Genomic DNA, 27,677 nt, shown 5'->3' with positions numbered 1-27,677 from the left:
CCGAGTTAAGGAGACAAGCCAGTTTGCATTTCTTCTGTTAAATATATTTATAACAAGTGCCCAAGTTTAAAATGTCCTTGTTTCTCCCCTGCTGTTTGTTTCCTACTATTTTCTGCCTACTTTTCTTATTCTCTACACTCTTAAGTTCTTGATTTATCAGTTGTTCTTTTTGTTATAGGTCTTGCAACTGGAATCGGTTTAACCTCAAAGAAACTATCGCAATGTTAATTTCCAGTCAAATCCCATTTAAAACAATGAAGACATGGACCTGGCACAATGGCTCATTCCTGTAATGCCAGCATTTTGGGGGGCTGAGGTGGGAGGATTTTCGAGCCCGGGAGTTTGAGTCCAGCCCTGGTAACAAAGCGAGATCCCATCTCTACAAAAATTTTAAAAATAAAAATATTAACTGGGCACGGTGGTGCACACCTGTAGTTCTAGCTACTCAGGAGGCTAAGGTGGGAGGATTGCTTGAGCCTGGGAGGTTGAGGCTGCAGTAATCTGTGGTTGTGCCACTGCACTCCAGCTGTTATGCCCAGACTGTTTGTTCCCCAAAGAAGACCACCAGAGTCCAGGGTCAAAGCCAAGCGGCAAGGATCTTTACTACAAGTTCGAACCTGGTCCCTCTTTTACACAGTATACAAGAGGGCCCCGAACAATGCAAGCGTTTGCTTTTTATAGCCCGAAAGTTGCAGGGGAACAAAGAAATTCTTTTTTTTTTTTTTTTTTTTTTTTTTTTTTTTTTTTTTTTTGGAGACGGAGTCTCACTGTGTAGCCCAGGCTGGAGTGCAGTGGCCGGATCTCAGCTCACTGCAAGCTCCGCCTCCCGGGTTCACGCCATTCTCCGGCCTCAGCCTCCCAAGTAGCTGGGACTACAGGCGCCCGCCACCTCGCCCGGCTAGTTTTTTGTATTTCTTAGTAGAGATGGGGTTTCACCGTGTTAGCCAGGATGGTCTCGATCTCCTGACCTCGTGATCCGCCCGTCTCGGCCTCCCAAAGTGCTGGGATTACAGGCTTGAGCCACCGCGCCCGGCCAAGAAATTCTTTTGGCTCCTGCGCTTTCAGTAACCTTGAACGGCTGTCCCCTTATCGGAGACTTTCCAGGTGGTGTTTGTACTGGGCTCAGGGAGTTTGAGAGATATATGGTGGTGGGATGGGAGGATGGGATGTGTTTGTGCTAGGCTCAGGGAGTTTTGAGCCCAGGGCTGAGGAATGTGCCCAGCTCCTTTCACAGCTTGGGTGACAGAGTGAGACCTTGTCTCAAAAACAACAACAACCACAACAAAAAACAACAAAAACAAAAACACAAACCAATGAGAACATCTGTAGACAAAAACACACATTTTTAGGATCTAGATCCATACTTTCCCTGGAGAAAGGGAGAAGTCTCCTTTCTTTCTTTCTTTCTTTTTTTTTTTTTTTTTTGAGACAGGGTCTTGCTCTATTGCCCAGGCTGGAGTATAGTAGTGTGATCACAGGTCATTGCAGCCTCCACCTCCTGGGCTCAAGTGATCCTGTCACCTCAGCCTCCTGAGTAGTTGGGACCATAGGCACGTGACATGCCACCATGCCTGCCTAATTTTTTTTTATTTTTTGTAGCAATGGGCTCTCACTATGTCTCCCAGACTGGTCTTGAACTCCTGGGTTGAAGTAATCCTCCTGCCTCAGCCTCCCAAAGTGCTTGGGATTACAGGCATGAGCCACTGCGCCCAGCCGAGGTCTCCATGTTTGAAAGAGCACAAATCCTTTAGCTGGCCAGCTCTGGCAGGTCTTTTCTACCATTCCACACCAAAAGATTTTCAGAGGTCTGCTATGCTGAGATTAGCATTGAATTTCACTGGCTGTGTGGCAGGATGACTTTACTTCCCATTTTCACATTTTTTTAATCTGCAGAAACTTGGTACTCACCAGGTCTCCCTTTGCAAGACTGGGTCAGAACTCCAGCTTACATCCTGCTCTTAACAAGAGCAGCTACCACTCAGGGGCCACCTGACTATGTGCAGGCACTGTTGTATGAGTTTCACATTCATTTTCTCACTTAATCCTCAAAATAATCCCATGCAATAGGCCTTGATGGGGAAACTGAGGCCCGGAGCAGTTGGGTCACTTGCTTAAGTCACACAGTGCTTCAGATTCCTGAGAGCTGGGCTTCAAACCCAGTCTCTCTGGGGCCAAAGCTTGGGCTTTTAGCCTCTGTGCTACATGTTCACCACTAACCAACTCTTCTCCCTTCCCTTCCCTCCCCTCCCCTCCCCTCCCCTCCCTCCTTCCCCCCTTCCCCCTTCCCCCTTCCCCCTTCCCCCCTTCCCCCCTTCCCCCCTCCCCTCCCCCTTCCCCCCTTCCCCCTTCCCCCTTCCCCCTTCCCCTCCCTTCCCCTCCCTTCCCCTCCCCTCCCCTCCCCTCCCCCTCCCTCCCGCTTTCCTTCCCCTTCTCTCTTCTCTTCTCTCTTTTCTTTTCTTTTCTTTTCTTTTCTTTTCTTTTCTTTTCTTTTCTTTCAACAGAGTCTCACTGTGTTGCCCAGGCTGGAGTGCAGTGGTGCAATCATAGCTCAATACATCCTCAAACTCGTGGGCCCAATTGATCCTCCTGCTTCAGCCTCCAGAGTAACTAGGACTCCGGGCATGCACCACTATACCCAGCTAACTTTGTATTTTGTGTAGAGACGTCTCCCTATGGTGCCCAGCCTGGCCCTGAACTCCTGGCCTCACACAATCCTCCTGCCTCAGCCTCCCAGAGTGCTGGGATTACAGGCGTGAGCCACCCCATCTGGCTCAGTGAGCCCTCTTGAGCATATGAGAAGGGAGACCTGCAGCCACCACCTGTTAGTAACTGGATGGGTGACTGTAGTAGACTAGATAATGGTCCCTCCAAAAAAAAGATGTTCCTATGTTAATCCCTGGGACCTGTGAATGTCACTTTACAAATCAAAAAAAGGACCTTGCAGATGTGATTAAGTTCAGGATCTTGAGATTGGGAGACTGTCCTGGATTAGCCAGTGGGGCCTCGATGCGATCACGTGTATTAATATGAAAGGGAGGCACAGGGAGGTGTGACACGCACAGAGGAGGAGGTGTGGTTCTGGAGGCAGAGACCGGAACGATGCAGCCACAAACCCCAAAAACCGGCGGCTGCCAGCAACTGAAAGATACAAGGAACGGGCTCTCCTCTGAGGCCCCTAGAGCACGCATTAGTCAGCATAGTTCCCGAACTATGAAGGAATAAATTTCTTTTGAGCCACTAAGTTTGTGGTAATTAGAGCAGGCATAGGAAACTAATACAGTGACTGTGTGGTCTCTCTAGGCGTCAGTTTCTTTATCTGTAAAACAAGGATATTAATGATACATACCTAGTTTTTTGTTGTTGTTGTTTGTTTGTTTTTCCGGGTCTCGCTCTGTCACCCAGGCTGGAGTACAATGGCACGATCTTGGCTTACTGCTTCCTCTACGTCCCGGGTTCAAGCGATTCTCCTGCCTCAGCCTCCTGACTAGCTAGGATTACAGGCATGCGCCACCATGCCTGGCCGACTTTTGTATTTTTAGTAGAGACAGGGTTTTGCCATGTTGGCCAGGCTGGTCTCGAACTCCTGACCTTAAGTGATCCGCCTGCTGTGGCCTCCCAAAGTGTTGGGATTACAGGCATGAGCCACCACATCCAGCCTAGTATTTTTTAAAACTAAGGAATTTAAAATGCTTGGCAGGAGGCCTGGCATGAGTATATGCTCAACCAAGATGAGGTATTGTGATCACTGGCTCTGATAGGCGCACGTGTGGGTTTTTTGGGAGTACGTGAGCCACTTGACAAACCCAGCTTTAGTTCATGTGATGTGCTTGGTTATCCAGTAAGGTCCACAGGGCACTTTAGAGGCAAAGAAGTTGAAATTAGTTAAAAGTGACAATACATGATATTTACTGACCACCTGGCAGGAAATTCACCCAAAAATCTCCACCTCTAATTTCCTTTTTTTTTTTTTTTTTGAGACGGGGTCTCACACTATCACCCAGGCTGGAATGCAGTGGCTTGATCATAGAGCACTGCAGCTTCAAACTCCTGGGCTCAAATGATCCTCCTGCCTCAGCCTTCCAAGTAGCTGGGACTAGAGGCATCCACCACCACACCTGGCTAATTACTGTTTTTTTTTTTTTTTTTTTTGAGACAGGATCTTGCCATGTTGCCCTAGCTCGGAATCCAACTCCTGGCCTCAAATGATTCTCCTATCATGACCTCCCAAGTAGGTGGGACTATAGGTGCCCGCCACCATGCCTGGCTAATGTTTTTTATCTTTATTTTTTGTAGAGACAGGGGCCACTATGTTACCCAGGCTGGTTTCAAACTCCTGGCCTCAAGCAGTATTTTCACCTTGGCCTTTCAAAGGGCTGGGATTACAGGTGTGAGCGACCAGGCCCAGCCTCCACTTCCAATTTCTAGTGTGACTATAGCCGTCAGAGAAACACTTTTCAGGTAGTAATTTTTGTTACCCAGTGAATGCCCCAGTAACTTCTTATTTTCTGGATCTAATTCTGAGTGGTCATTCCAGGACACTTAATTAATAAACATAAAAGTAAACATGGCAACTGGGAATTATAAGTGCAGATTCAGTTGCCCATCAGGAATGTAACCAGTGATCTGCATGCTTTGCTATATTATCCACGGAAATGAGCAGAGGGAGGACTGTTTTGATCTAGGCACCCGGGTCCCAGATGCCTGAGAGCTATTTCTCCCCAAGGGCCAGACTGCAATGAGTTTGCCTTTGAGATGTTCCCATTTGTTCGCCCAGCTCCAAGAGACGTCATTGCCTTCATTGTGGGTTGTTCCGGGCAAATGATGGGGGAATTAGCAGCATGGCCTGGAGCGGCTCTGAGCAGGCTTGGGCCAGCTGACACGCGCCACTTAGGTTTCCAGGGAGCCAAGCTGTCCCCACTCACGCACACACGGCTGATGCACTTGTGGCTAAATGCGGTGCAGTCAGGGCCCCAGGCCAGATTCAGGGCAGGAAATAGAATACCACCTCCATTGCCAGGGAAACAATGGTCTGCGGACATGATTTAAACTGGAGCCAACGAGAACGCTCAGAGGGCCGGCCAGTAGAGGAAGGGAGACCAGAGGGCAGCTTGCACAGATCTTGTCTTGGGTTATAACTGTTGACAAGCCACTTAACTGCCTCCAGGTTTAAGTTTATCTGTGTATAAGATGGAGGTAACAATATTTATGCATCTCACTGGAGACTTATGAAAACAAGATTTTTGGACAGATCCCTTGGGACCCATGGATGGAAGGTGGTATGTAAGTGCAGTGATAAACCTACTCTGTGTGTGTGTGTGTGTGTGTGTGTGTGTGTGTGTGTTTTCAGCTGTGCATTAGGGACATGTAGACCCTCCAGAAAACACTTTTGGAGTCTGATCAAAAATGACAAGAAAAATGAGCAGCTCTTGGTTGTAAGTGCATGGGCTTGCTTTGGTTTTGCACAGGTCTGGGAGAACTGCATGTGTAACTCAGACTTCAGAATTGTTTTCCACCCGTTGCTGTGATGAGTAATACAGGTGCTCAGATCATCTGAGAATGCTACAGTGATTGTTGCCAAATGTTTGCCAACTTTGCTTTACAAAACTCCCCAATTCTACTGTGTGGTTTATGAGTTGTACGTGGAGTCTGAACATTTCTTCCCAAGGTGAGTGGGGAATCTATTTAAAAACAAAGCACACGGGGATAATTATTCTTTCCCCGTGACATGTGTGATTTCTGAGGAGTCTTCCTGCACCTGCTAAATATACGTGTTTCTGTTCATTTAAGCCTAAGCAATTGACCTCAGACCTCCCAATAACGTTAGTAAATGTTTTCCGTTAGCTGGGGTCCTGCGGGAGTCTATTGCTCTGCGTTCTTGGTTAGTTAAACCTGTCTCTTAGGCATATCATCTGTCTAGAATAATTCCTCTGGCTCTAGGTGAATGATGACTATTATAGAAAAAAAAATTGTTGAGTAATAAACTGTTTTATTAGAAAAATATACATGAAATATAGAAAATATAGATTATCTGCAATTCCCTCATGCGGAATGAACCATACTGGCATACATACATGTATATTTTCAACAAAAATGGGATTCTATGTATATGCTTGAGGTGAAGTCTTTACCTAGTGAACCTGGAAGAGCATTGCATATCCTTAGAGATTTTTGCCTGCGGCAGGGAGGGGTCCTGCTTCTGTTGCTGGCCTGCGGGATGGTGGAATGAGAGACCTTGGAAGAACTTTCAAAGACTCCTTCCCTGAGATGTTGCTCCACTTAGCGCCCCTGTGTTTTGGCAACAACATGCTTCCCAGAAGTGGTAAACACTTGCTGATTTGAGCTTCTATGTGGATGCTGGTCCCTACCACTCCCTTCTCTTTTTTTTTTTGAGACGGAGTCTCGCTCTGTCGCACAGGCTAGAGTGCAGTGGCATGATCTCCGCTCACTGCAAGCTCTCCGCCTCCTGGGTTCATGCCATTCTCCTGCCTCAGCCTCCCTAGAAGCTGGGACTACAGGCGCCCGCCACCACGCCTGGCTAATTTTTTTGTATTTTTAGTAGAGACGGGGTTTCACCGTGTTCGCCAGGATGGTCTCGATCTCCTGTCCTCGTGATCTGCCTGCCTCAGCCTCCCAAAGTGCTGGGATTACAGGCGTGAGCCACCGCGCCCGGTCCCTACCACTCCCTTCTATCCTCCTTCCCATTTTTTTTTTTTTTTCATGCTAACAGAACTGATTAAGTCATGACTCACATGCAGTGCAATACACACACATTACAGCCTGTGGAATTCACTTTTTATTTTGTTTTGAAATGGAGTCTCACTCTGTTGCCCAGGATGGAGTGCAGTGGTGCGATCTCAGCTCACTGCAACCCCCACCCCCCAGATTCAAGTGATTCTCCTGCCTCAGCCTCCTGAGTAGCTGGGATTACAAGGCGTGCGCTACCACGCTCGGCTAATTTTTGTATTTTTTAGTAGAGATGGGGTTTCACCATGTTGGCCAGGCTGGTCTCCAATCCTTCCGCCCCAGGTAACCACTTCCATTCATTCCTAAATACTGACTTTATCATGTTACTGCCCACCCCAAAATGTTCCATAGCATCACAGTCCCTCTGTCTTGCTGCTTCAGGTCTGTATGTCTCCGCCTAATTTTCCTGGTCCACTGTCTTATTCTACCTGCTGGGCCTCCATTGATGTCACATGGCTGGAGGGTGGGCCCTGCATCCTCACTCCTACCTGTCAGGCTCCACCAGAGGGCTTTGTTCCCTCTGTGACCTCACTAGAACCGTCTTTTCTTAGCCTTCCAAGTCTTGCCCATCCTTCAAGGCTCAGCTTAAGTCCCGTTTCCTCCAGGAAGTCCTCCCCAGTTTCTTTGTCTCTCTCTTACACGCTGAGTTCGCTGGCACCATGTGGCTGAGTTTCTGTAGGTCTAGGGCCCCAGAAGCCTTCCCTGGCCGCTGTGTCATTCCAACTTTTGATCCCCAACAACCATTTATATCTTGGAGCAGACATTTATCCAAGCCCTCCTCTGTCCTCATCCCTTCTCTCCCACATCCTGGGGCTGCCTGAGGGTTTGTCCCTCCCCAGACCTCAGACCCTGCTAGGTGTCTGTGTCACCTTTTTCCTACCCCAATGTTGGGACTTTGCTACCCAGATCAACCAAGTCCTCTCCTACGGACCCTCAGGTCCCACCTCTGCTACCAGTTCTTCGGATTTGATACCAAGACATCTTGGGACTGGGCTCAGCTCAGAGGGTAGGGGTAGACTGAGGGGAGAGAGTTCACAGGTGAAGAGAAAGTTCTTTTGATGGGATGTGGGGTGGGGCTGGGAGCACTGGTGAGTTACACAGTCACCCCATCTCACTCACGTCCCCTGCACTTCACAGTTTCTCTGTTGTTCCTATGTGTTAACCTCACTGCTGTCCAGACTTTTGGGGTTTCCCATGGCACAAGCAGAGCTTGGAGCCCACAAGAGTGGGCACAGTGAAGGGGATTAAATAAGACAGTGCAGCTAAGGTGCTGAGCACGGGGCCTGCCCATGGTCGGGCTGAGAGAAGCGAGTTAACTTCAAGACCCTGCAGTCCCTTCTCTGATTCTTGTCAGCCAGGGGAGGTGAGGCAGGGTCTCGAAGCTGTATGTGTGTTTGTAGGAGTTGAGGGGACTTCCAGAAACCCTCTCGTCCACAGTGAACACAGGCCTGAGAGCAGCGGAGCCAGGTCTGAGGCCCAGCTTTGCGCAACTCTCCCTGTGACCTGTCTCTCCACAAGTGAAATGGGGCAGTGGTCCTTCCCCCTTGGATTAGCAGCGATCGGGAACACTGGTGCTCAAGGACTTTGCAGGTGGAACCCTGCATGAGGTGGGTTGGTCTGGTTCCAACCTGCAAGCATAATTGAGTTTTCTGAAATGGCAGCTGGAAGATGTAGCCCCTCAGAGAAAAAGTTGGGTTCTAGACAGAAAGCAGAAAGTTTCAGTGAGATTAGAGCATGTGGAAAAGGGGCTGGGTGTGGTGGCTCACACCTGCAATCCCAGCACTTTGGGAGGCCAAGGTCGGTGGATCACTTGAGGTCAGGGGTTCGAGGCCAGCCTGGTCAACATGGTGAATCCCCATCTCTACTAAAAATACAAAAAATTAGCTGGGTGTGGTGGTGCATGCCTGCCTGTCATCTGGCTGCTAGGGAGGCTGAGGCAGGAGAATTGGTTGAGCCCAGGAGGCAGAGGTTGCAGTGAGCTGAGATTGTGCCACTGCACTCCATCCTGGGCGACAGAGCAAGACTCCGTCTCAAAAAAAAAAAAAAAAAAAAAGTGGAGAAAAGGAAAAAAAAAAAATGGGAAAGAAAAGAAAGCTACAGTGATACTACCCTCAGTTGTAGGCAAACTCTGGAGTCTGCGTTTAAATCCAGCATCTTACACTGACTTTGGAACATGCCTTCATCACCCTGTGCCTCAGTCTACTTGTCTGTGAAATGGGGATAACAGTTTTTTCCTCCTCGAATTGTTGTGAAGGGCAAGTACAGTAATTGATGTAAGGATGTAGCACAATGCCTGGCTCAATCAACACTAGTGTTATTATTTCCTAATAAGTGTTTGTTGTTACTCAGTGAATGGATGGATGGATGGATGGATGAATGAATGGCCATTGGTCTGGATTTGGCTCAAGAGGGTGCTTTTTTGTTATTCTCTAGCATTTTTGGGCTGATTCCATCTGACTTTGCATAGGCAGGGAACAGTTTGACTTGCATGTGGAGAAAGAAGAGAGGAAATGAGAAGGCTTCGCCCAGGGGTGCAGGGCCGCACACAGAAGGCAGTGAGATCTGGGAGCAAACCCAGCGGCACCGGAGAGCCAGTGGGGACACGCCCTCACCAGGCTGGGTTTCCCTGCGGCTGCTGTTCCCTCTCCGCTTCTGTAGAGTCAGACTTGCACTTTGATTTTGCTCCCCAGCTCAGCTCCTTGATTCATCCCAGCAGGGCTGTGGCTGTTGCTTTATCATCTTTCTGCATGGCCAGGATGAGACAGGTCATAGACATTTTACTATGAAAGAATAAGCAACCAACATTGAATATCTCAGAGTCCCCGCCCCTCGGCCCTTTCCCCATCTTCTCAGACAACCGTCAGAGCCGAGCCTGGGGGTGTAGGCCAGTCTCACTCTGTACCCCCGCACACACCTCTCAACCCACAGAGCCGGGGAGTTCCAGGTCATTCCAGGTCATTCCAAGGGCAATGGTTTTACCATCTGGCCCTGTCTTTGCTGCTGACGTGCTGTGTGACCTTCAGAAAGCCCCTTTCCATCTCTGGGCCTCAGAATCTCCATCTACAAAATAAGGGAGATGACCCTTCCAGTGTGTGAGATCCCTGCTGTCTGTGAAAGTGGCGGAGGGTGTGAGTGATGAGCATGGGTTCAGAACGCCATCCCCATGCCTTTCTGGTGGAGTGGCCCTGGGCAGCTGTTAAAGTTCCCCAGGTTGCTCCTCCTCTATGAGACGGAGATGACAAACAATGACCCACCCCACGGGGCTGCAGTGTGTCTCAAATAAGGAGAGGCAGCTAAAGCGCTCAGCGCAGGGGCTGTGAGTGCGTACAGAAGCCGGCAGCCCTGTCTCTCCTTCCCGTCAGCCAAGCTAGTTAATTTGTGGTCCCAAAGTTGAGCGAGAGAGAGAGAGAGAGAGAGAGAGAGAGAGAGAGTGTGTGTATGCATGGCAGTGTGCGTGTGTATACTTGGTCTCTCCCAGGTGCTCTGGGAACATCTGGCCAGGGAGCCCTCCCTGGCACCTCCCTGGCAGAGCCACGTGTCCTTGTCTCCTTGTCTTCTCCTGCACTGCAGCCCCGGGCTTTGGGGACTCTGTGCCTCTTTGCTGCCTCCTGAGTAGTTTTATTTGGAGGGCCAATAGCAGGACCCTCCCAGCCCAGAGGTGACCGACCAGGCCCGGCCAGGGTACAAGCAGCCCCACTGAAGACCTGCAGGGCTGCCACCTCTCTGCTGCGGACCTGGCTTCTCCTCTGTCCTGAGGGCTCCCTGAAGGCAAGGAGTCCCTGCACATCCCCAGGGCCCCTTGCACCCGGTTGCAGGGTTTTGAACTCAGGTCAGTTCTACCCGAGGACTCCCTCTCTTCATTCCTTTCTCCTTGGACCACACAGTGTTTGTTTCACAGATGGACACTTTGCTAAGTGATGCAGGAAGTAGGCCCCCGGGGAGGCAGATAGAGCCCAGCAAGGCAGATAACCAAGTGAAGCCTCTGGATGCTGCTGGGGCCGGGGACAGGGTCAGAGATAAGCGGAAATGCCAGGCTTATCGCTCCTGCCTGAGTTCTTCCAGAGAAATCAGCCTGGCCGGCCAGCCCACCTCATTCCCAGCGCTCCGGGCGGTTGGGCAGCATCCATCTCCAGGCAGAGTAAACACGGAGTTGGCACAGTCACAGCGGCTGATGGATGGGGACTCTGTGCCCCACTCCAGCACTGCGCGGTCCCAGCACCAGAGGCCAGTAGCGGGCGTCGGGTTACACCCAGATATTTGCGGTAAGGGCAGCTCCGGGCAAGTGTGCTTTGAAGTAAGAGCCCGAGGAACAATTGGTTGGGTCACGGGACTAAGGGAGACCTGGTGACAGTTGTTCCCCAATCCTGGGTTATCTTGCGCCAAGAAAGTCAGCAGAAAGCTTTGGTTTAGGGGGACAGTTTGGGGATGGTCAGCTCGGGCCTCTGCAACAAATGCAGGGTGTGGTGGACAGACGATGTGGATGGCAGCTACCCCTAAAGTTGTCCACACTGAACTCTGCGTGGCTTTCGGGAGCTCTTCTTCATCCTGCTTTCCTTTCTTAAGTGAGCTTGGCGCCATGGAGGGGATGTGTGTACTTCCGCACTGCATTCCAGTAATGGTGTGGTGCGGGCAGGGAGGTGGCCTGGGCTGGGAGGAGGTCAGCTGGCTTAGGACTGAGAAGCTGTCCCCCCACTTCTTCCTCCTGCCCCGCACCCCACAACGAAGTGACCGAGCAAGCACACTGCTGCCTTGCTGGGCTGACCATCTGTGGTCAGACGGGAGAAGGTGTGGGGTTGGTCTTAAGGATGGCCGTTCCAATCGCTGCCATTTTCGTGGACTTACCACGTGCCTGGTGCTGTGCTAGATGTTTTGCTTACTGCTTACGTTAATGTCCAACAGCCGTGTGGTTATTGCAGTTAATGGGCCCCCAGTGCAGATGAGGAAAGCTGCGTTCAGAGAGGCTAAGTGCCAGGTGCACCGTGAGCCCCTATGGCATTTTGTGTGAATTAGAAAACTTTCCTCTCAACACGTGGCTACCTTCTCTTGGAAAATTGTCATCATATTTGATTGTGTTAGAACAAGACCTTTCGCTGCTACACACTGCAACACGACTGTTATAAAGAAATACACAAATCTATGAAGGGCACCGTGTGTTTGTCCCCTTAGAGGCTGTCCTTAGGTTCTGGATAACCCATCTCCCATCCTGGTCCCCAGAAGCAAACACATTGAAGCTGTTTCTTTGTTTCTTTTGATATTTGCCTCCATATTTCTTCATTCTCTGTTTTGTGCATGATCTATGGAGTTGCTGGTAAGATAAATGAGGACTTAGCTCTCTCACACTCCCCACTTTCCCTCCCTCACCCTCACAAGACAGATGTCGCTGCTTTTACTTAATAAAGGGTTTACTTTACTACAACTGTAAATATTCTTCAATGCAAAATCAGTGATTGTATAATCTCATTCTTTCTTGTAAGAACTCTGGGCCAGGCATGGTGGCTCACACCTGTAATCCTAGCAATTTGGGAGGCTGAGGCGGGCGGATTGCCTGAGCTCAGGAGTTCGATACCAGCCTGGGCAACACAGTGAAAGCCCATCTCTACTAAAATACAAAAAGTTAGCCGGGTGTGGCGGTGTGCACCTGTAGTCCCAGCTACTCTCGGGAGGCTGAGGCAGGAGAATTGCTTGAACCCGGGAGGCGGAGCTTGCAGTGAGCCGAGATCGCGCCACTGCACTCCAGCCTGGGCGACAGAGCAAGACTCTGTCTCAAAAAAAAAAAAAGATAAAGAAAAGGAAAAAAGAACTCCAGTTGTCCTGGCATCTCTAATTCCTTTTGTTCCCCTTTTGCAGTATCTGCCATCATCATGCTGATGGCTAATGTCTGAGCACTTGCTGGGTGCCTCCCAGGCATTCTCATGGCACCTCCCGACCACTCCATAAGGGTATGTGTTATTATTATTCTCCTGTTACAAACAAGGAAGTATAGACTCAGAGAGGTTAAGTGAAAACTGGCCCAGGGCTGTGGCTAATAACTGGCAGAGGCAGAAATTAAATCCAGGTAGTCTGGCTCCAGGCCCTGTGCTCTTCCCATTTTACTGCATGTGTTTAATTGCATTCTATTGTATGCTCTTTTTCCCCTGGGAGGGTTCCTGTTGAACACTCTTGATTTTCTTGCTTCAACTTTGGGCCTAGGTTGAAGCTATTGTTTCTTGGAGCTCTTTTTTTTCTTTTTGAGATGGAGTTTCACTCTTGTCACCCAGGCTGCAGTGCAGTGGCACGATCTTGGCCCACTCCAACCTCCGCCTCCCGAGTTCAAGCAATTCTCCTGCCTCAGCCTCCCGAGTAACTGGGATTACAGGCACCCACCACCATGCCCAGCTAACTTTTTTGTATTTTTAGTAGAGATGGGGTTTCACCATGTTGGCCAGGCTGTTTACCCCCTCATTTTGCTGTAGTATATCCTCAAAGTAGCTTCCTTAGAAAGCATGCATGGGTCAGGTGCAGTGGCTCAAGCCTATAATCCCAGCACTTTGGTAGTCTGAGGCAGGTCGATTGTTTGAGCCCAGGAGTTCAAAAGCAGCCTGGGCAACATGGCAAAACCCCATCTCTAAAAAAAACCCACAAAAATCAGCCAAGCATGGTGACACACGCCTATAGTCCTGGCTGCTTGGGAGGCTGAGGTGGAGGACTGCTTGAGCCCAGGAGGCTGAGGCAGCAGTGAGCCGAGATCATGCCACAGAACTCCTGCCTGGGTGACAGAGTGAGACCATGTCTTAAAAAAAAAAAAAAAAAAAGCATGAATTTTTTGCATTTTTGCAAATCATAAAACCCTTCATTTTGTCCCCTGATGGTGGTACAGTGTCTTCAAAATTCTAAGGGGAAGTGCTTTCCTATCTAGACTTTGACAGCCAGCCTCTCTTCCAGCATCCAGTTGTTTTTAGGATGAGAAGTTTCATGTCATTCTGATTCTAGTTCTTTGCTATGTGTGGTAGTCTATTTTCAGAAATACCTGAAACTGGGTAATTTGTAAAGAAAAGGAATGTATTTCTTTAGTTATGGAGGCTGAGAAGTCCAAGGTTGAGGGGCTGCATCTTGTGAGGACCTTCTTGCTGGTGGGCCCTCTCCGCAGAGTCCAGAGGTGGCCCAGGGTATCCCATGGGGAAGGGGCTGAGTGTGCTCCCTCAGGTCTCTCTTCCTCCTCATATGAAACCACCAGCCCCACTCCCATGATAACCCATTCATCCATTAACCCGTAAGGGTAGGGCCCTCATGATCCAGTTGCTTCTTAAAGGCCTTATCTCTCAATGCTGCCACACTGGGATTAAATTTTGACATAAATTTTGAAGGGGACAAATTCTCACAAGTGTGTGGTTTTTTTCTTTTACATTTTGGGAAGTTTTAAAATCTTCTCTTTATCCCTGTGTTCCAAAATTTCATAATGACTGTAGCATTTCTTTTATAAATTCTTTCCTTCTTTCATTTCTCTCGAAACTCCAGTTAATTGGATGTGAGGCTAGCTGGACTCATTGTCGAACAGCTTCTCTCCTGCACATGTCTTCATCTTTTAGTTTTATTTTCTGGGATAGTATCTTAGCTTCATCTTCTCATCCCTATATTGAATTTTTAAATTATACTATTCATATTTTTAAATTCCACTATTCATACTTTAAAATTCCAAGACCTCTCTTTTATTCTCCAGTTGTTCTTTTTCCATAGCATCCTTTCTTTTTTTAAAGAATGGAATAGCCTTTCATGCTTTTCTGTGGCTACAAATGACAGGCTTGTCTGTTTGTTTTTTGAGACAGGGTCTTGCCCTGTCACCCTGGTTGGAGTGCAGTGGCACAAACATGGCTCGCTGCAACCTCCGCCTCTTGGGCTTTAAACAATCCTGCCACCTTAGCTTCCCAAAGAGCTGGACTACAGGCGCATGCCACCACACCCAGCTAATTAAAAAAGTTTCTTGGTAGAGACAGGGTCTCTCTATATTGCCCAGGTTGGTCTCGAATTCTTGTGCTCAGTTGAGCCCCGCCTCCCTGGCCTCCCAAAGTGCTAGGATTACAGGTGTGAGCCACCTCACCCCGCCAAATGACAGCCTTTTTGAAACTTTCTGTTTCTCATTTCCTCTGTTTCTTCTATGATCATGTTTCTGTTTATTTGCTTTAGTCTTCCCTTTTCATCTTGAAGGCTTTCTTTGAACATTCAGTGATCCTTTTTGTCTGTGCATATTTCTGAAGAAGGTACTGACAGCTGGGGTGGTTGAGGCTTGTTAACTGCGTGGTTTTGTTGAGGATGAGCAGGTAGGGCGCTCCTGAGAAACCCCAAAAGCCAGCCCCTAGAACTATTATGGTGTGGACCATTACATTTCTCCAGAAGCAGGCTCTGATCTCTAGGGAGGGTGGGCCTGGCCAGGCCCTTCTGTGCCGGGGTGTGGGGCAGGAAGAGGGATGGACTTTTCAGTCTTGCATTCCTGCTCCCTATTTACCCCACTGGGGGTCTCGGGGTCTGAAGCCTCTTTGGGGTCCTACAGGGAAAGCTGGCTCCATGCTTATCTGTATTCACCCTTGTGGCCAGTGAGGCTGCAGTTTTCTCTTTCTTGTTTCTCCAGTTACCTCTCCTCCACTAGTTTTCCAGAAATTCATTGATAACACTCATTACCAACAGCCCCTTCTATTCTCTTCATCATTGCAGGTGTGTATTTATTTTCTTCCTTTACCACGAAGTCTCTGGAGGGGAAGGAGAGAAATATGAAAGGTCAGTCTTTCAACTTGAGTCAGAGCCTTGATATCATTTTATTTTATTTTATTTTATTTTTTGAGGCAGGGTCTTGTTCCGTTGTCCAGGTTGGAGTACATGTCTCCATTGCTGCTCACTGCTGCCTCAACCTCCCAGGCTCAAGGGATCCTTCTGCCTCAGCCTCCTTGTAACTGGGATGACAGGCACATGCCACCATGCCTGGCTAATATATACATATATGTTCTTTTGTAGAGACGGAGTCTTGCTCTGTTGCCCAGGCTGATCTTGAACTCCTGGGCTCAAGCAATCCTCCTGCCTCAGCCTCCCAAAGTGATGGGGTTACAGGTGTGAGCCACCACTCTCCTGGGTTAAAAAAGCCTGGAAAGATATTGAAAGACCCCATCTATAAAAGAAAGTTTTTTTTTTTAACTTTTATTTTAAGTTCAGGGATACATGTGCAAGTTTGTTACATAAGTAAACTTGTGTCATGCGGGCTTGTTGTATAGACTAACTAATGAGTACTAGGCTTAATACCTGGGTGATGACATTTTAAAAAAATTAAAAATTAGCTGGGTGCGGGGGCATGCACCTGTAATCCCAGTTATGCAAGAGGCTGAGGCTGGAGGATCGCTTGAGCCTAGGAGTTCCAGGTTGCAGTGAGCTGTGGTTGTGCCACTGTACTCCAGCCTGGGCAACAGATCAAGACCCTATCTTAGAAAAAAACAAAGTAAAATAAAATGAGGGTGTTGAAATCTCTCTCACCTCATGATCCCCAAGACTATTAGGTCACTAGAAGGCCAGGGAAGAGTGTTGGGGTTTAGTGTGTGCTGGCCCCCACCTAGGGTGAATAGAGGTCAGCCTGTCTTTTCCCGGGAAAGGATCCACTGCCCTGCCCTGTCCTTACCCAGGAAGGACAAGGGGTTATTGTATTTGCTGCTCTGTCGATCTAGTTCAGCTACCTCTTCTCTGGTCTTCCTTCTCTGGGCTTGGGGGGTCAATGCCTCCCCATCCTCTGGGCAAGCACCATCACACAAAAACTGGCCAAGCCCCCTGCTGTGTCCTATGCATCAGGGAGAGTTAGAGAGAAGCATCCCTACAGGAAATCCATGTGCTCCAAACTCCTATCTCTTAAAGCTGAGAATGAAAGAGGTTAAAGTTTGTCCTTCTGGCTACTCCCTTCCACCAAAGAAGCCCCAGGAACCACCCACGGTGTGTTCTAGGCTTTCTCCCAGAGGGCCCTGGAGCTCCCTGGAGCTCCCTTCCCGGATTGTCAGGGTTTCCTGCCCTGTGCTCACTTTGATGCCTCCTCCTTCCACAAAAGTCTCAGGACGGTCTGCTCAGCCTCCTGCTGCCTCCTCCTTAGCTCATTCCTCCATGTTGAACACCTGCCATGTGCCAGGCAGCTGGTGCCTCTGGGAATCCAGGCCAAGCCCAAGAGGATTGGTCTGCCCTCAGGGAGCTTCCAGCCGTAGCCACCTTCTTGGCAAATGAGCTACCTTGTAAACTTGTTTGTTTACAAGGTTAATGTAAATGCTTAATGAAGACATGACAAATCCTTTTGTAATTTAATTCTTTTCTTTTTTTCTTTTTTGAGACAGAGTGTTGCTCTGTCACCCAGGCTGAAGTGCAGTGGCACCATCTTGGTTCACTGCAACCTCCGCCACCCGGGTTCAAGCGATTCTCATACTTCAACCTCCTGAGTAGCTGAGATCACAGGCGCTCGCCACCATGTCCTGCTAATTTTTGTATTTTTAGTAGAGATGGGGTTTCACCATGTTGGCCAGGCTGGTCTCAAACTCCTGGCCTCAAGTGATTCGCCTGCCTTGGCCTCCCAAAGTGCTGGGATTACAGGCATGAGCCACTGTGCCTGATAATTCACGTTTGGTATAGGTACATGTCTGGGTATTTGGTGTTTTCCTTTGGATTCATTTAGACTTTGAAGTTATCTTTCTGGCTTTATTTATTTATTTATTTTTATTATTATTATTTTTTGAGACAGAGTTTCACTCTTGTTGCCCAGGCTGGAGTGCAATGGCGCAATCTTGGCTCACCACAACCTCCGTCTCCCAGGTTCAAGAGATTCTCCTGCCTCAGCCCCCCAAGTAGCTGGGATTATAGGCATGCACCACCACACCTGGCTAATTTTTTGTATTTTTTTAGTAGAGATGGGGTTTCACCATGTTAGCCAGGCTGGTCTCGAAATCCTGACTTCAGGTGATCCACCTGCCTCGGCCTCCCAAAGTGCTGGGATTATAGGCATGAGCCACTGAACCTGGCCTATATATTTATTTTTGAGACAAGAGTCTCGCTCTGTCGCCAGTGGCGCAGTCTCGGCTCACTGCAACGTCTGCCTCACTGGTTCAAGCAATTCTCCTGCCTCAGCCCCCCAAGTAGCTGAGATTATAGGTGCGCACCACCATGCCCAGCTAATTTTTGTATTTTTAGTAGAGACGGGATTTCACCATATTGGCCAGGATGTTCTCAATCTCTTGATCTCGTGGTCCGTTCGCTTTGGCCTCCCAAAGTGCTGGGATTACAGGCATGAGCCACTGCCCCCGGCCCTTTCCAGCTTTATTAACCTAGGACTTGCCTGGATGCTGGTTCTCCAGAGGCCAGGGTCTGCCTCTCTTGTCTGGTGGGACTTTTATTCCACAAAAAGTATAGGCACCAACTGGGGAGAGGCACAGGGGCTGGGTGTGTTAGACTTCTAGAGACTTCTCTAGGCAGCCATTTTCCCAAAGATTGGCCCAGGGAGCCCAGATCTGCAGGGAAGTGCTAAGTGTGAAGTGTTGGGAGAGCCCGCTGCCCTGGTCGACTGGGGGAGTCTTCTGTGGCAAATGAGGTCCTCCTGAGGCACATGGTGAATCCCCAGAGGAACTGGAACACGGGGTTACCCTTCAAATTTCCTTTTCCAAGGAGACTTTATTTGTGTGTTTTTCAGCGGCGGTGAATATAACAGACCCTGCTCTTTCTAGCATGTTCTGGGTCATTCCACCAACGACACCCATGGCTGTGCTCTCAGGAATGGGTTTGGATTTCTCTGTGGGCTGCCCAGGGGCAACTAGCAGGATAGAGGGGTAGGTAGAGAAGGCTGTGGTCAAGCTGCATTTGCATAGCAAGCTCATTGCATTGATAGGTTAATGGTTTAACATAGCAAAACCTCTAATGGTGCTTTCATGTATTTATTTATTTTGAAGACAGGGTCTCCTTCTGTTGCCCAGCCTGGAGTGCAGTGGCAGGATCAGAGCTCATTGCAGCCTCAAACAATCCTCTCGCCTCAGCCTCCTGAGTAGCTAGGACCACAAGTGTGTGCCACCCTGCCTGGCTTATTTTTTGTAGATACCGGGTCTTGCTCTGTTGCCCAGGCTGGTTTCGAATACCTGGACACAAGCAATCCGCCTGCCAAAGTGCTGGGATTATAGATGTGAGCCACTGCACCCGTCCCTAATAGTGCTTTTAGATTCCAAATGTCCAGGTCAGACTTTATAATAATTGCTTTTATTCAGAAGGGGGAAGCTTGACGGGGACACTAAAGCCCCCTCCGTTGGGGGCAGCCCTGCCCATGGCTGGACCATCCTCAGGAGGCCGTGTGCCTGCCTGGGCCACCTTGGGCAAATGCCCCTCTCTGGGCCTTGCCTTCTGCCCAAAGGGAGCTGGATGGAAATGGTGTAGGTCAGACTGCCCCGTGGAGTACTTGGGACTTTGAGGGGCTCCCTGTGCCCCACCTCGGGGGTAACCTTAGCATCTCTGCTTGTGTCTGCTTTATTGACTGATACTTCTGTAAAATGTTTTATTTGAACCCAGGGCTTCTAAGGCAAAAACATTTGTAAACCACAGGAAACATAGGCCTGTTGTGCTCTGGGTCCCTGCTAAGTCTGTTTCAGGATGGAAACTGCGTGTGTGATACCTGCATAGTTGTTATTGGGGGAGCAAGTGTCTCTGGTGAGTGTCCCCCCGAGGGCCCAGTGAAGAACATGGGCCCTCAGGACAGCACTTGGCAGGTGGCCAGGGCCATTGCCCTCAGTTCTATTTTTAGGTACCAGTGACTAGTGACTGAAGGCCCTGGTGGGGAGGGACCAGCCAGCCACCCCACAGACAGTCTAAACACATGTTCTGAACGCTGGTGTAGTAGGGGCACCTGAAGTTTGTTTTAAATTTGCAGAAGCATCAAAATTTTCATCATGGCAGAAGTCACAACTTTGCTGAGTGGTCTCACATTCCTTTCTGTCTCTGTCTTGCTTTTTACTGTGACTCTGATATGTGTGGCCTCAGGGCTCCAGGCCTCTGCCCTGGGATCCCTCCTGGAGCCCAGCCAGCAGGTCCATTCTCCAAAGGACCCTTTCCTTTCCACTGAACCGAACCAGTAGTTGCATGAACCCTGCCTGCTCTGGGCAGATTCTTAACATATTTGCCCATCATCAGCCTCTCAGAGAGGAATGTTAAATGCTGCCGTGATGTCAAAGGGGCCCCAAGGAGAAGGGCCTGGGCCGACCTCGGCCTGTCACTCACAGGCCCGTGGAGGGTGGGAGATAAGCAAAGCCAAGGTACAGGAAGAACCCGGGTCTCTGCGCTCCTCACACAGCCCAGGCCATCGTGGGGGTTGGTGCTGCCGGGAGGCTGTCAGCTGCGGAGGACAATGACCTTGCAGACACCACCGCCTGAGTGAGAACCAGGGGTCTGTGCCTCTCGTCATTCCCCACTCTTACCCTGGTCAAGCCTGCACCAGCATGTCAGGAACCTCCAAGGAGAGTCTGGGGCACTGGGGGCTGCCAGGGTTGGGCAAGGCCTGCTTAACCACCATGGACAAAAAGCTGAACATGCTGAACGAGAAGGTGGACCAGCTCCTTCACTTCCAAGAAGATGTCACAGAGAAGTTGCAGAGCGTGTGCCGAGACATGGGCCACCTGGAGCAGGGCCTGCGCAGGCTGGAGGCCTCCCGGGCACCAGGCCCAGGCGTGGCTGATGGGGTTCCCCGCGCTGACACCCAGGCCGGGTGGCCCGAGGTCCTGGAGCTGGTGAGGGCCATGCAGCAGGATGCGGCCCAGCACGGTGCCAGGCTGGAGGCCCTCTTCAGGATGGTGGCTGCGGTGGACAGGGCCATCGCTTTGGTGGGGGCCACATTCCAGAAATCGAAGGTGGCGGATTTCCTCATGCAAGGGCATGTCCCCTGGAGGGGAGGCAGCCCAGGTGACAGCCCCGAGGAGGTTGGTTCCTGCTTCCCTGCCCTAGCTGGACGGGAGGCCCCGGCCCTGGTGGGAGACTGGCCAGGCAGCCAGTGTTTGGAGAGCTGGAGGCATGGTGTCCCCTTCCTGTGTGATCTGTTGATGGGGAAAAGGAGAGCCGGAACCTTAAACGGGTCATAAGTGGATTTCCAGGCAGGACACTGCCTGCCATTCTCCCCAGGGAAGGGAAGAAGCGGGGCTCTGGCCAGGACTACAGGGTCTTGGCAGCTCCAGGGAACCTAGCCGTGGGGGACACGCTGGTGGTTTGGGAGAGAGGACCACCACACTTCTCTGACACCCCCGTGACTGCCCTTCTGCTCCTTCACACATGGGATGGGACAGGCAGGAGTGGCCAGTCTCTCCTGATGGAGCCCCGCTCAGAAACCCACCCGCCACCTCCTGTTCCCAACCTTGAGCTTAGCTCCAGAGGGGGTGGACAGTGCAGCTGCCTGTGGGGAGACGAGTGTTGACAGTGACCCAGGGGGACAGCAGGCAGGAGCCGGAGCCTGGGGGTGGAGGGTGGCATTCCTGGGAGCGGCTGTTCCCAAGAGTTGCATAATCAATTCTGCAGGCTAATGGAAGCTTGGCCGCTGGGAGAAGGATATGGGGGGTGAGGTCTGCAGAGGGAACACCCTGTTTGGGGACAGCTAGGGGTCAGCCACTTAACAACACTCAGACAACCTGGAGCCACCATTTCAGACCCCTGAAGTGACTTACCAGCCTCTGGCAAGAGATGAGCTGGGGTCAAAGGGGTCTGTGCTTGACTCTGTGTCAGCTGCCGAGGACAGGAGCATGCCTCTCCTCCCCGCACCAGGCCGGAGCTCCCCTGCTGCCCCTTCCCCTCCCTGCCCTGCAGCTCCTGTCAGAGCTGCCCCTCTCCCCAGCCCCTGCTGTCTCCACGGTGCCTCTCCTGAGGGCTTGGCCTGCAGGGCAGTGTGACCCTAACCAAGCCCAGTTTTAAAGAAATAAAATTATGCTGGGTGCAGTGGCTCATGCCTGTAATCCTAGTGCTTTGGGAGGCCAAGGTGGGAGGATTTCTTGAGGCCAGGAGTTTGAGACCAGCCTGGGCAACATAGTAAGACCCCGTCTCTACAAAAAATAAATTTAAAAATTTGCCAGGCATTGTGGCACATACCTGTAGTCCTAACTACTCGGGAGGCTAAGGTGGGAGAATTGTTTGAGTCCTGGAAACAGAGGCTTTAGTGAGCTATGTTTGTGCCAGTGCACTCCAGCCTGGGCCACAGAGTGAGGCCCTGTCTCTTAAAAAAAGAAAGAAATTTAATCTAATTATAGTCAGCCCTCCATATTTGTGGGTTCTACATCTGCAGATTCAATCAAATCTCAGATCAAAATGTAGTTAGTCCTATGATGGTGTGTCCGTACTGAGCATGGACAGGTTTTTCTTTCCTGTCATTATTCTCTAAATAATAATACAGTTGTTACACGATAGTATAACAACTACTCATATAGCATCTACATTGTATTAGGTATTATAAGTAATCTAGAGGTGATTTAAAGTGTATGGGAGGATATGTGTAGGTTACATGCAAATACCATGACATTTTATATCAGGGACTTCAGCAGCCATAGATTTTGGTGTGGAGGGGGCCCAGGAACCGATCCCTGGCAGATACAGAGTCACGACTGTAAGTAATAAAATAGATCTAATCAATAGCGTTAACCAAATTAATATGCACATAGTAAAAAAAATAATAATGTAAAGAGCATACATCTCCTTCCTATTCCATCCCCCAGGCCCCAGAACACCAATACCCTGCCCCGCAGGCAAGCGTGGGTTCTGATTTCCTTTGAATCCTTCCAGATAGAGGCTGTGTCTACAAGCAACTTGGTATCCACAGCACCCTTTTGTTTTGTTTTGTTTTTCCCACAATCTGTCCACCAGAATTGCTTTGTTGATTTGTTTTGTTTTTGAGACGGAGCTTCACTCTGTCACCCAGGCTGGAGTACAATGGTGTGATCTTGACTCACTGCAACCTCCGCCTCCTGGGTTCAAGCGATTCTCCTGTCTCAGCCTCCTGAGTAGCTGGGATTACAGATGCCCACCACCATGCCTGGCCAATTTTTTTGTATTTTTAGTAGAGATGGGGTTTCACCATATTGGCCAGGCTGGTCTCGAACTTCTGACCTCAAGTGATCTGCCTGCTTCGGTCTCCCGAAGTGCTGGGATTACAGGTGTGAGCCTCCGCTCCTGGCAGAATTGTTTTATTTTAATTTAAATGTTATTCACATTGTCCTGGCCCTGATTTCTAATTTTTTACTTAATATATTTTGGGCATTGATTGATGTTTATATTGTTATGAATATATTCCGAGTACTCCCTTTGGGGGGCTGTGTCTTCAGTTGTTAACCAGCCCAGATCCTCGTTTGTTTCTATTGTTTCTCATTTTTGGCAACTATACATAATGATGCAGTGAATATCCATAGATGTATGTCACTGAACACAAGTGTGAGTTTATCTGCATGATACACTCCCACAGTGGAAATGCCAAGCCAAATGGTAAATTGATACGGATAAAGGCAAATCAGCCTTCAAAGAAGTTACTCCAAATCAGTCTCCTACCATCAAGGTGTGGGAATGCTTTTGATTCTTTGCCTTTCTGGTGAATGAAAATGGGAAATTATTGTGCATTTTTTTTTTCTCTTTTCCCCACCCACTTCTCCCTTCGGATTATTTTAAGGAAATCTGAGATGTTGGATCATTTCTTTCATAAATGTTTAGCATTTATAGCAAAAAGATAAGGGCTCTTTTAAAAAAACATAATCTTGATACTGTCATCACACCTAATAAAGTGAATACCTTTATTTATTTATTTTTATTTAGAGACAGGGTCTCACTACGTTGCCCAGGCTGGTCTTGAACTCCTGGGCTCAAGCGATCCTCCTGCCTCAGCCTCCCGAAGTGTTGGGATTATAGGCACAAGCCACTGCACTGGGCCGAATGATAACTTTTTAGTATTACTGAAGTTCGGTGTTCTAATTTCCCTGATTATCTTATACTTTAAAAATATTTTAGGCTGGGCGAGGTGGTTCAAGCTTGTAATCCCAGCACTTTGGGAGGCTGAGGCGGGGGATCATCTGAGGTCAGGAGTTCGAGACCAGCCTGGCCAACATGCTGAAACCCTGTCTCTAATAGAAATACAAAAATTAGCTGGGCATGGTGGTACATGCCTGTAATGTCAGCTACTCAGGAGGCTGAGGCAGGAGAATTGCTTGAACCCAGGAGGTTGGAGGTTGCAGTGAGCCAAGATTGCGCCACCATACCCCAGCCTGGGCAAGAAGACCAAAAACTCCATCTTAAAAAAAAAAAAAGCTGGGTGTGGTGGCTCACACCTGTAATCCCAGCACTTTGGGAGGCCAAGGTGGGCAGATCACAAGGTCAGGAGTTCGAGACTAGCCTGGCCAATATGGTGAACCCCCCCGTCTCTACTAAAAATGCAAAAATTAGCTGGGCGTGGTGGCGGGCGCCTGTAGTCCCAGCTACCCGGGAGGCTGAGGCAGAAGAATCACTTGAACCCGGGAGGCAGAGGTTGCAGTGAGCCGAGATCGCACCACTGCACTCCAGCCTGGGCGACAGAGTGAGGCTCTGTGTCACACACACACAAAAATAAATAAATAAAATAAAAATTTACAGTTTATTTGTATCAGACCCAAATAAGACAATTATTTTTATGTCTCTTAAAGGTAACCTTTTGAACTTATGAAAAAAATTTTAGGTTTTTATTATGGAAAATTTCAAATATAACCAAAACTAGACTAATATGTCTTATAGTTTTGATTTATATTTATTTTGCTAGAAGACTGAACATCACTCACAGGTTTGAAACCTTTTGTATTTTCTGTGGACTGCCTGCTCATATCTTTTCCCCCCTCTTTCCTATTTTGTTTTTTTGCCTTTTTCTTATTGATTTGTAAGAGTGCTTCATATAGTAATGAAATTAGCTGTTACATATGTTGCATGAAGGCATTTCTGGTTAAGGGAAGTCACAGAACTTCCTACTTTTTGAGTTCTTGTGCCATTTCCCGTCTGTCCTGCTCCACTGGAACTTACTAAATCTCTCCTCTGGCCCTGGCGTTTAATAAACGTATCAGGAATGTCTTTAGGTTTGGTCCAGTCTCCCCATCAGGCTGTCGGCTGCTGATTGGCCCATGACAGGAAACCTCTGCTTCCCTCCATGTTGTGAGGCCAGGGCAGGTCTTGCAGGAAGGGCTCAGAGAATGAGCGGTGAACTGAGACACAGCCACGGCTGCTAAACACATCGTCAGTGCTGAATGCTGTGCATTATGGAGGCTTCTTGGGGACTGAGTTTCCTGGGAGAGTGGAGCGTGGCAACCATCTTTGGAATGGAATTAAATCCTAGCACTGGCGGTTAAATTTGAAAATTGTGCCAGGACTTTGTGAAGGTCCTCCTGAGATCTTCAGAAGTCCCCAGTGGCACTTCATTTGGTTCCAGCAGTGAATTTGATGATACCTGGAAGCCAGGTGTGCTCTTCTGGAAAACAGTCCCGGGCATATGTGTTCAGAGGCACCAGTCCTCTAGAATGGTGTGTGAGGAAGCACAGAAACAGCAGGGACTAGAAGGCTGAGCCCTGAAGACAGAACCCAGCTGGGGGTGGGGGGTGCACATGCCTGGGCCTGCCTACCCTAAAGAGGGGGGAAGCAGAGGACAGTTTGAACCCAACAAGGTCTGCCAAAGGACAGTCTGTCCAAGTCCCTTTCTGCCAGTGGGTGAAAGAGGAGGAGGTCTATTTCATGCCTCCAGTCCCCCCAGCTCTGGGGGCGGCAGGACAGAGTCTGCAGAAGGATAAGGGGGAGCTGTCTGCCGAGCAAGGGATCTGGGCCACATTGATGACTCTGGTGATCCTGGTGACAGTGGCAGCGAGCAGTTTTGATGAAGTGCCTCCCCCACGCCAGGTGCTGGGCTGTGTGTTCTCCATGTGCTATGTCCTTACTGTTCAGAGGTCAAAGCTTGGTGTCCTGGAATCGCAAAGTAATGAGCAGGTAGTAATTTAGAGTAGTGGGCATGGTGTAGACAAACAGTGGAACCAACACCTTAGGGTTGGGGAGACATTTGGGACAGCTGTAGTGCCCTGCTTAGAGAAGACTGCCCTAGCCGAGTTTTGCCATCTTGGCCTAGAGTTGCCAGATCTTCAGGTTTTTTTCTGTGTGTGTGTGTGTTTTTTTTTTTGACAAGAGTCTTACTCTGTCCCCCAGGCTGGAGTGCAGCAGTGTGATCTGGGCTTACTGCAACCTCCGCCTTCCGGGTTCAAGTGATTCTCCCTGCCTCAGCCTCCCGAGTAGCTGGGATTACAGGTGCCTGTCACCATGCCTGGCTAATTTTTGTATTTTTGTAGAGACAGGGTTTCATCTCACCATGTTGGCCAGGCTGATCTTGAACTCCTGACCCCAGGTGATCCACGCTCCTCAGCCTCCCAAAGTGCTGGGATTATAGGTGTGAGCTACCATGCCCGGCCATCCTCAGATTTTTTAAGAAAAGCTGGGGTACTTAGATTTTTTTTTTTCCTAGAGAGTTTTATTAAGGTTTAGTAACTACATAATAATTATGATGGTATAATTTACATGTAATAAACTGCACATACTCACAAACTATGCACATGTCAAATATATAGCTCCACAAATGTTTCTATCCATGTCACCACCACCACAGTAAAAATGGGAAACAATTCTGTCACCCCAAAAGGGATCCTAACTGTAAAAATCTCATAGATTTTAAAAGTTGGGAACAAATTGAAAAATTTAAACCTGGGTAACAAAGTGAGTACCTTGTCTCTATAAAACAACATCAACCAACAATTAGCTGGAGGTAGCAGCACGTGCCTGTAGTCCCAGCTGCTCGTGAGGCTGAGGTGAGAGGATCACTGGATCACTTAATCCTGGAAGGTTGAGGCTGCAGTGAGCTGGGATCCAAACACTGCACTCCAGCCTGGAAAACACAGCGAGACCCTGTCTCAAAAAAAAAAAAAAAAATCCAAGCCCAACAAAATATGTCCTAAGCTGTTTTTGGCCTCTGGGCTTCTAATTAAGGGCTTCTGTGGCAAGGCAGGGGAAGGCCCTGGCTGGGCCCCCAAGCGAAAGGCACTCACTGATACAGGGGCTTCTCTTGCCTTGGCCACAGAAGCCCCAAGACTGGTGAGTGCTTTACACCTCGGGGACAAGCAAGGCTCTGGGCTGTGGCTGGCACTGCTGCTGTAACATGTGCCAGAATTCATCTTAGGGACTTCATCGAAGGGTGCAAACCCCAGAAACATCGTGCTCTTGCATGAGGACCCAGCAAGAGGTCAGACCATCTGGAAATACTTGCTTAAGTATGGACTAGCTGAGCATACTGAGGGCTCTGGGCTGTTTTATGGGTGAAAGCATGGGCAGGCCAGACACTGGTCTGGTGTGGACCATTTGGATTTAAGGAAAACCTGCTGAGAGTTTCTCTGGGTCAGTGTCCTTACACTGGGCTCATTTAACATTGATAGCTCTTGGTTCCTGGCAGGACAAAATCAGCAGAGCTATTGAGCACCCACTATGTGCTGGGCACACTTCTAGGACATTTGCACATTACTCCCAAATCTTCCCACTGACTCTACAAGGCCGATAATGTGATTATCCCCATTTTACAGATGAGGAAAGTGAGATGCAGAGAATTTAAGGATCTTGACCAAGTGGTGAAGGTGGGGTTCAAACCCAGCATGGCTGGCTCCAGAGTCCATGCCCCTGGCTACACTGCTACACTGTAAAGAGGTGACCATGGGATCCCCCAACCCAGCTCCCAGGCACACATTACTAATTGACCTTGGCACTGTTTCCCCCAAGCAGGGATTTGACTTCAGAATTCAACCGAAACCAATGCTGTAGTAGCCATGATCAATTGATCTGGGTTGGCATATTAAGATTATTTTTCATCTCTGGCCAGGCATGGTAGCTCACACCTGTAATCCCAGCACTTTGGG

At 49.2% G+C, this 27,677-nt stretch overlaps 1 protein-coding gene across 6 annotated transcripts in view; it reads left to right on the top strand.

Moving 5' to 3' along the window:
• The first annotated feature begins 5,046 nt into the window (after positions 1-5,046).
• LOC105492213 (myosin light chain kinase 3) overlaps positions 5,047-27,677 on the top strand; it is a 61,181-nt gene continuing 38,550 nt past the window's right edge. The window contains exon 1 of one of the 6 annotated variants that reach the window (XM_011759226.3): positions 5,047-5,276. In XM_011759226.3, the coding sequence (XP_011757528.2) occupies positions 5,226-5,276 (51 nt within the window). In that variant the 5' untranslated portion in view covers positions 5,047-5,225. Of the gene's footprint in view, positions 5,281-5,464; positions 5,666-10,851; positions 11,007-20,030; positions 20,679-27,677 lie in introns of those variants that run through there. The other 5 variants (XM_011759227.3, XM_024796168.2, XM_024796167.2 and 2 more) reach the window with 5 other exon arrangements.

The sequence above is a fragment of the Macaca nemestrina genome, chromosome 18 (assembly GCF_043159975.1).
Source record: "Macaca nemestrina isolate mMacNem1 chromosome 18, mMacNem.hap1, whole genome shotgun sequence".
In the NCBI taxonomy this organism is placed as follows: Eukaryota; Metazoa; Chordata; class Mammalia; order Primates; family Cercopithecidae; genus Macaca; species Macaca nemestrina.
The sequence above is the reverse complement of the archived record's forward strand: the minus strand, read 5'-3'. Positions and strand labels throughout refer to the sequence as shown.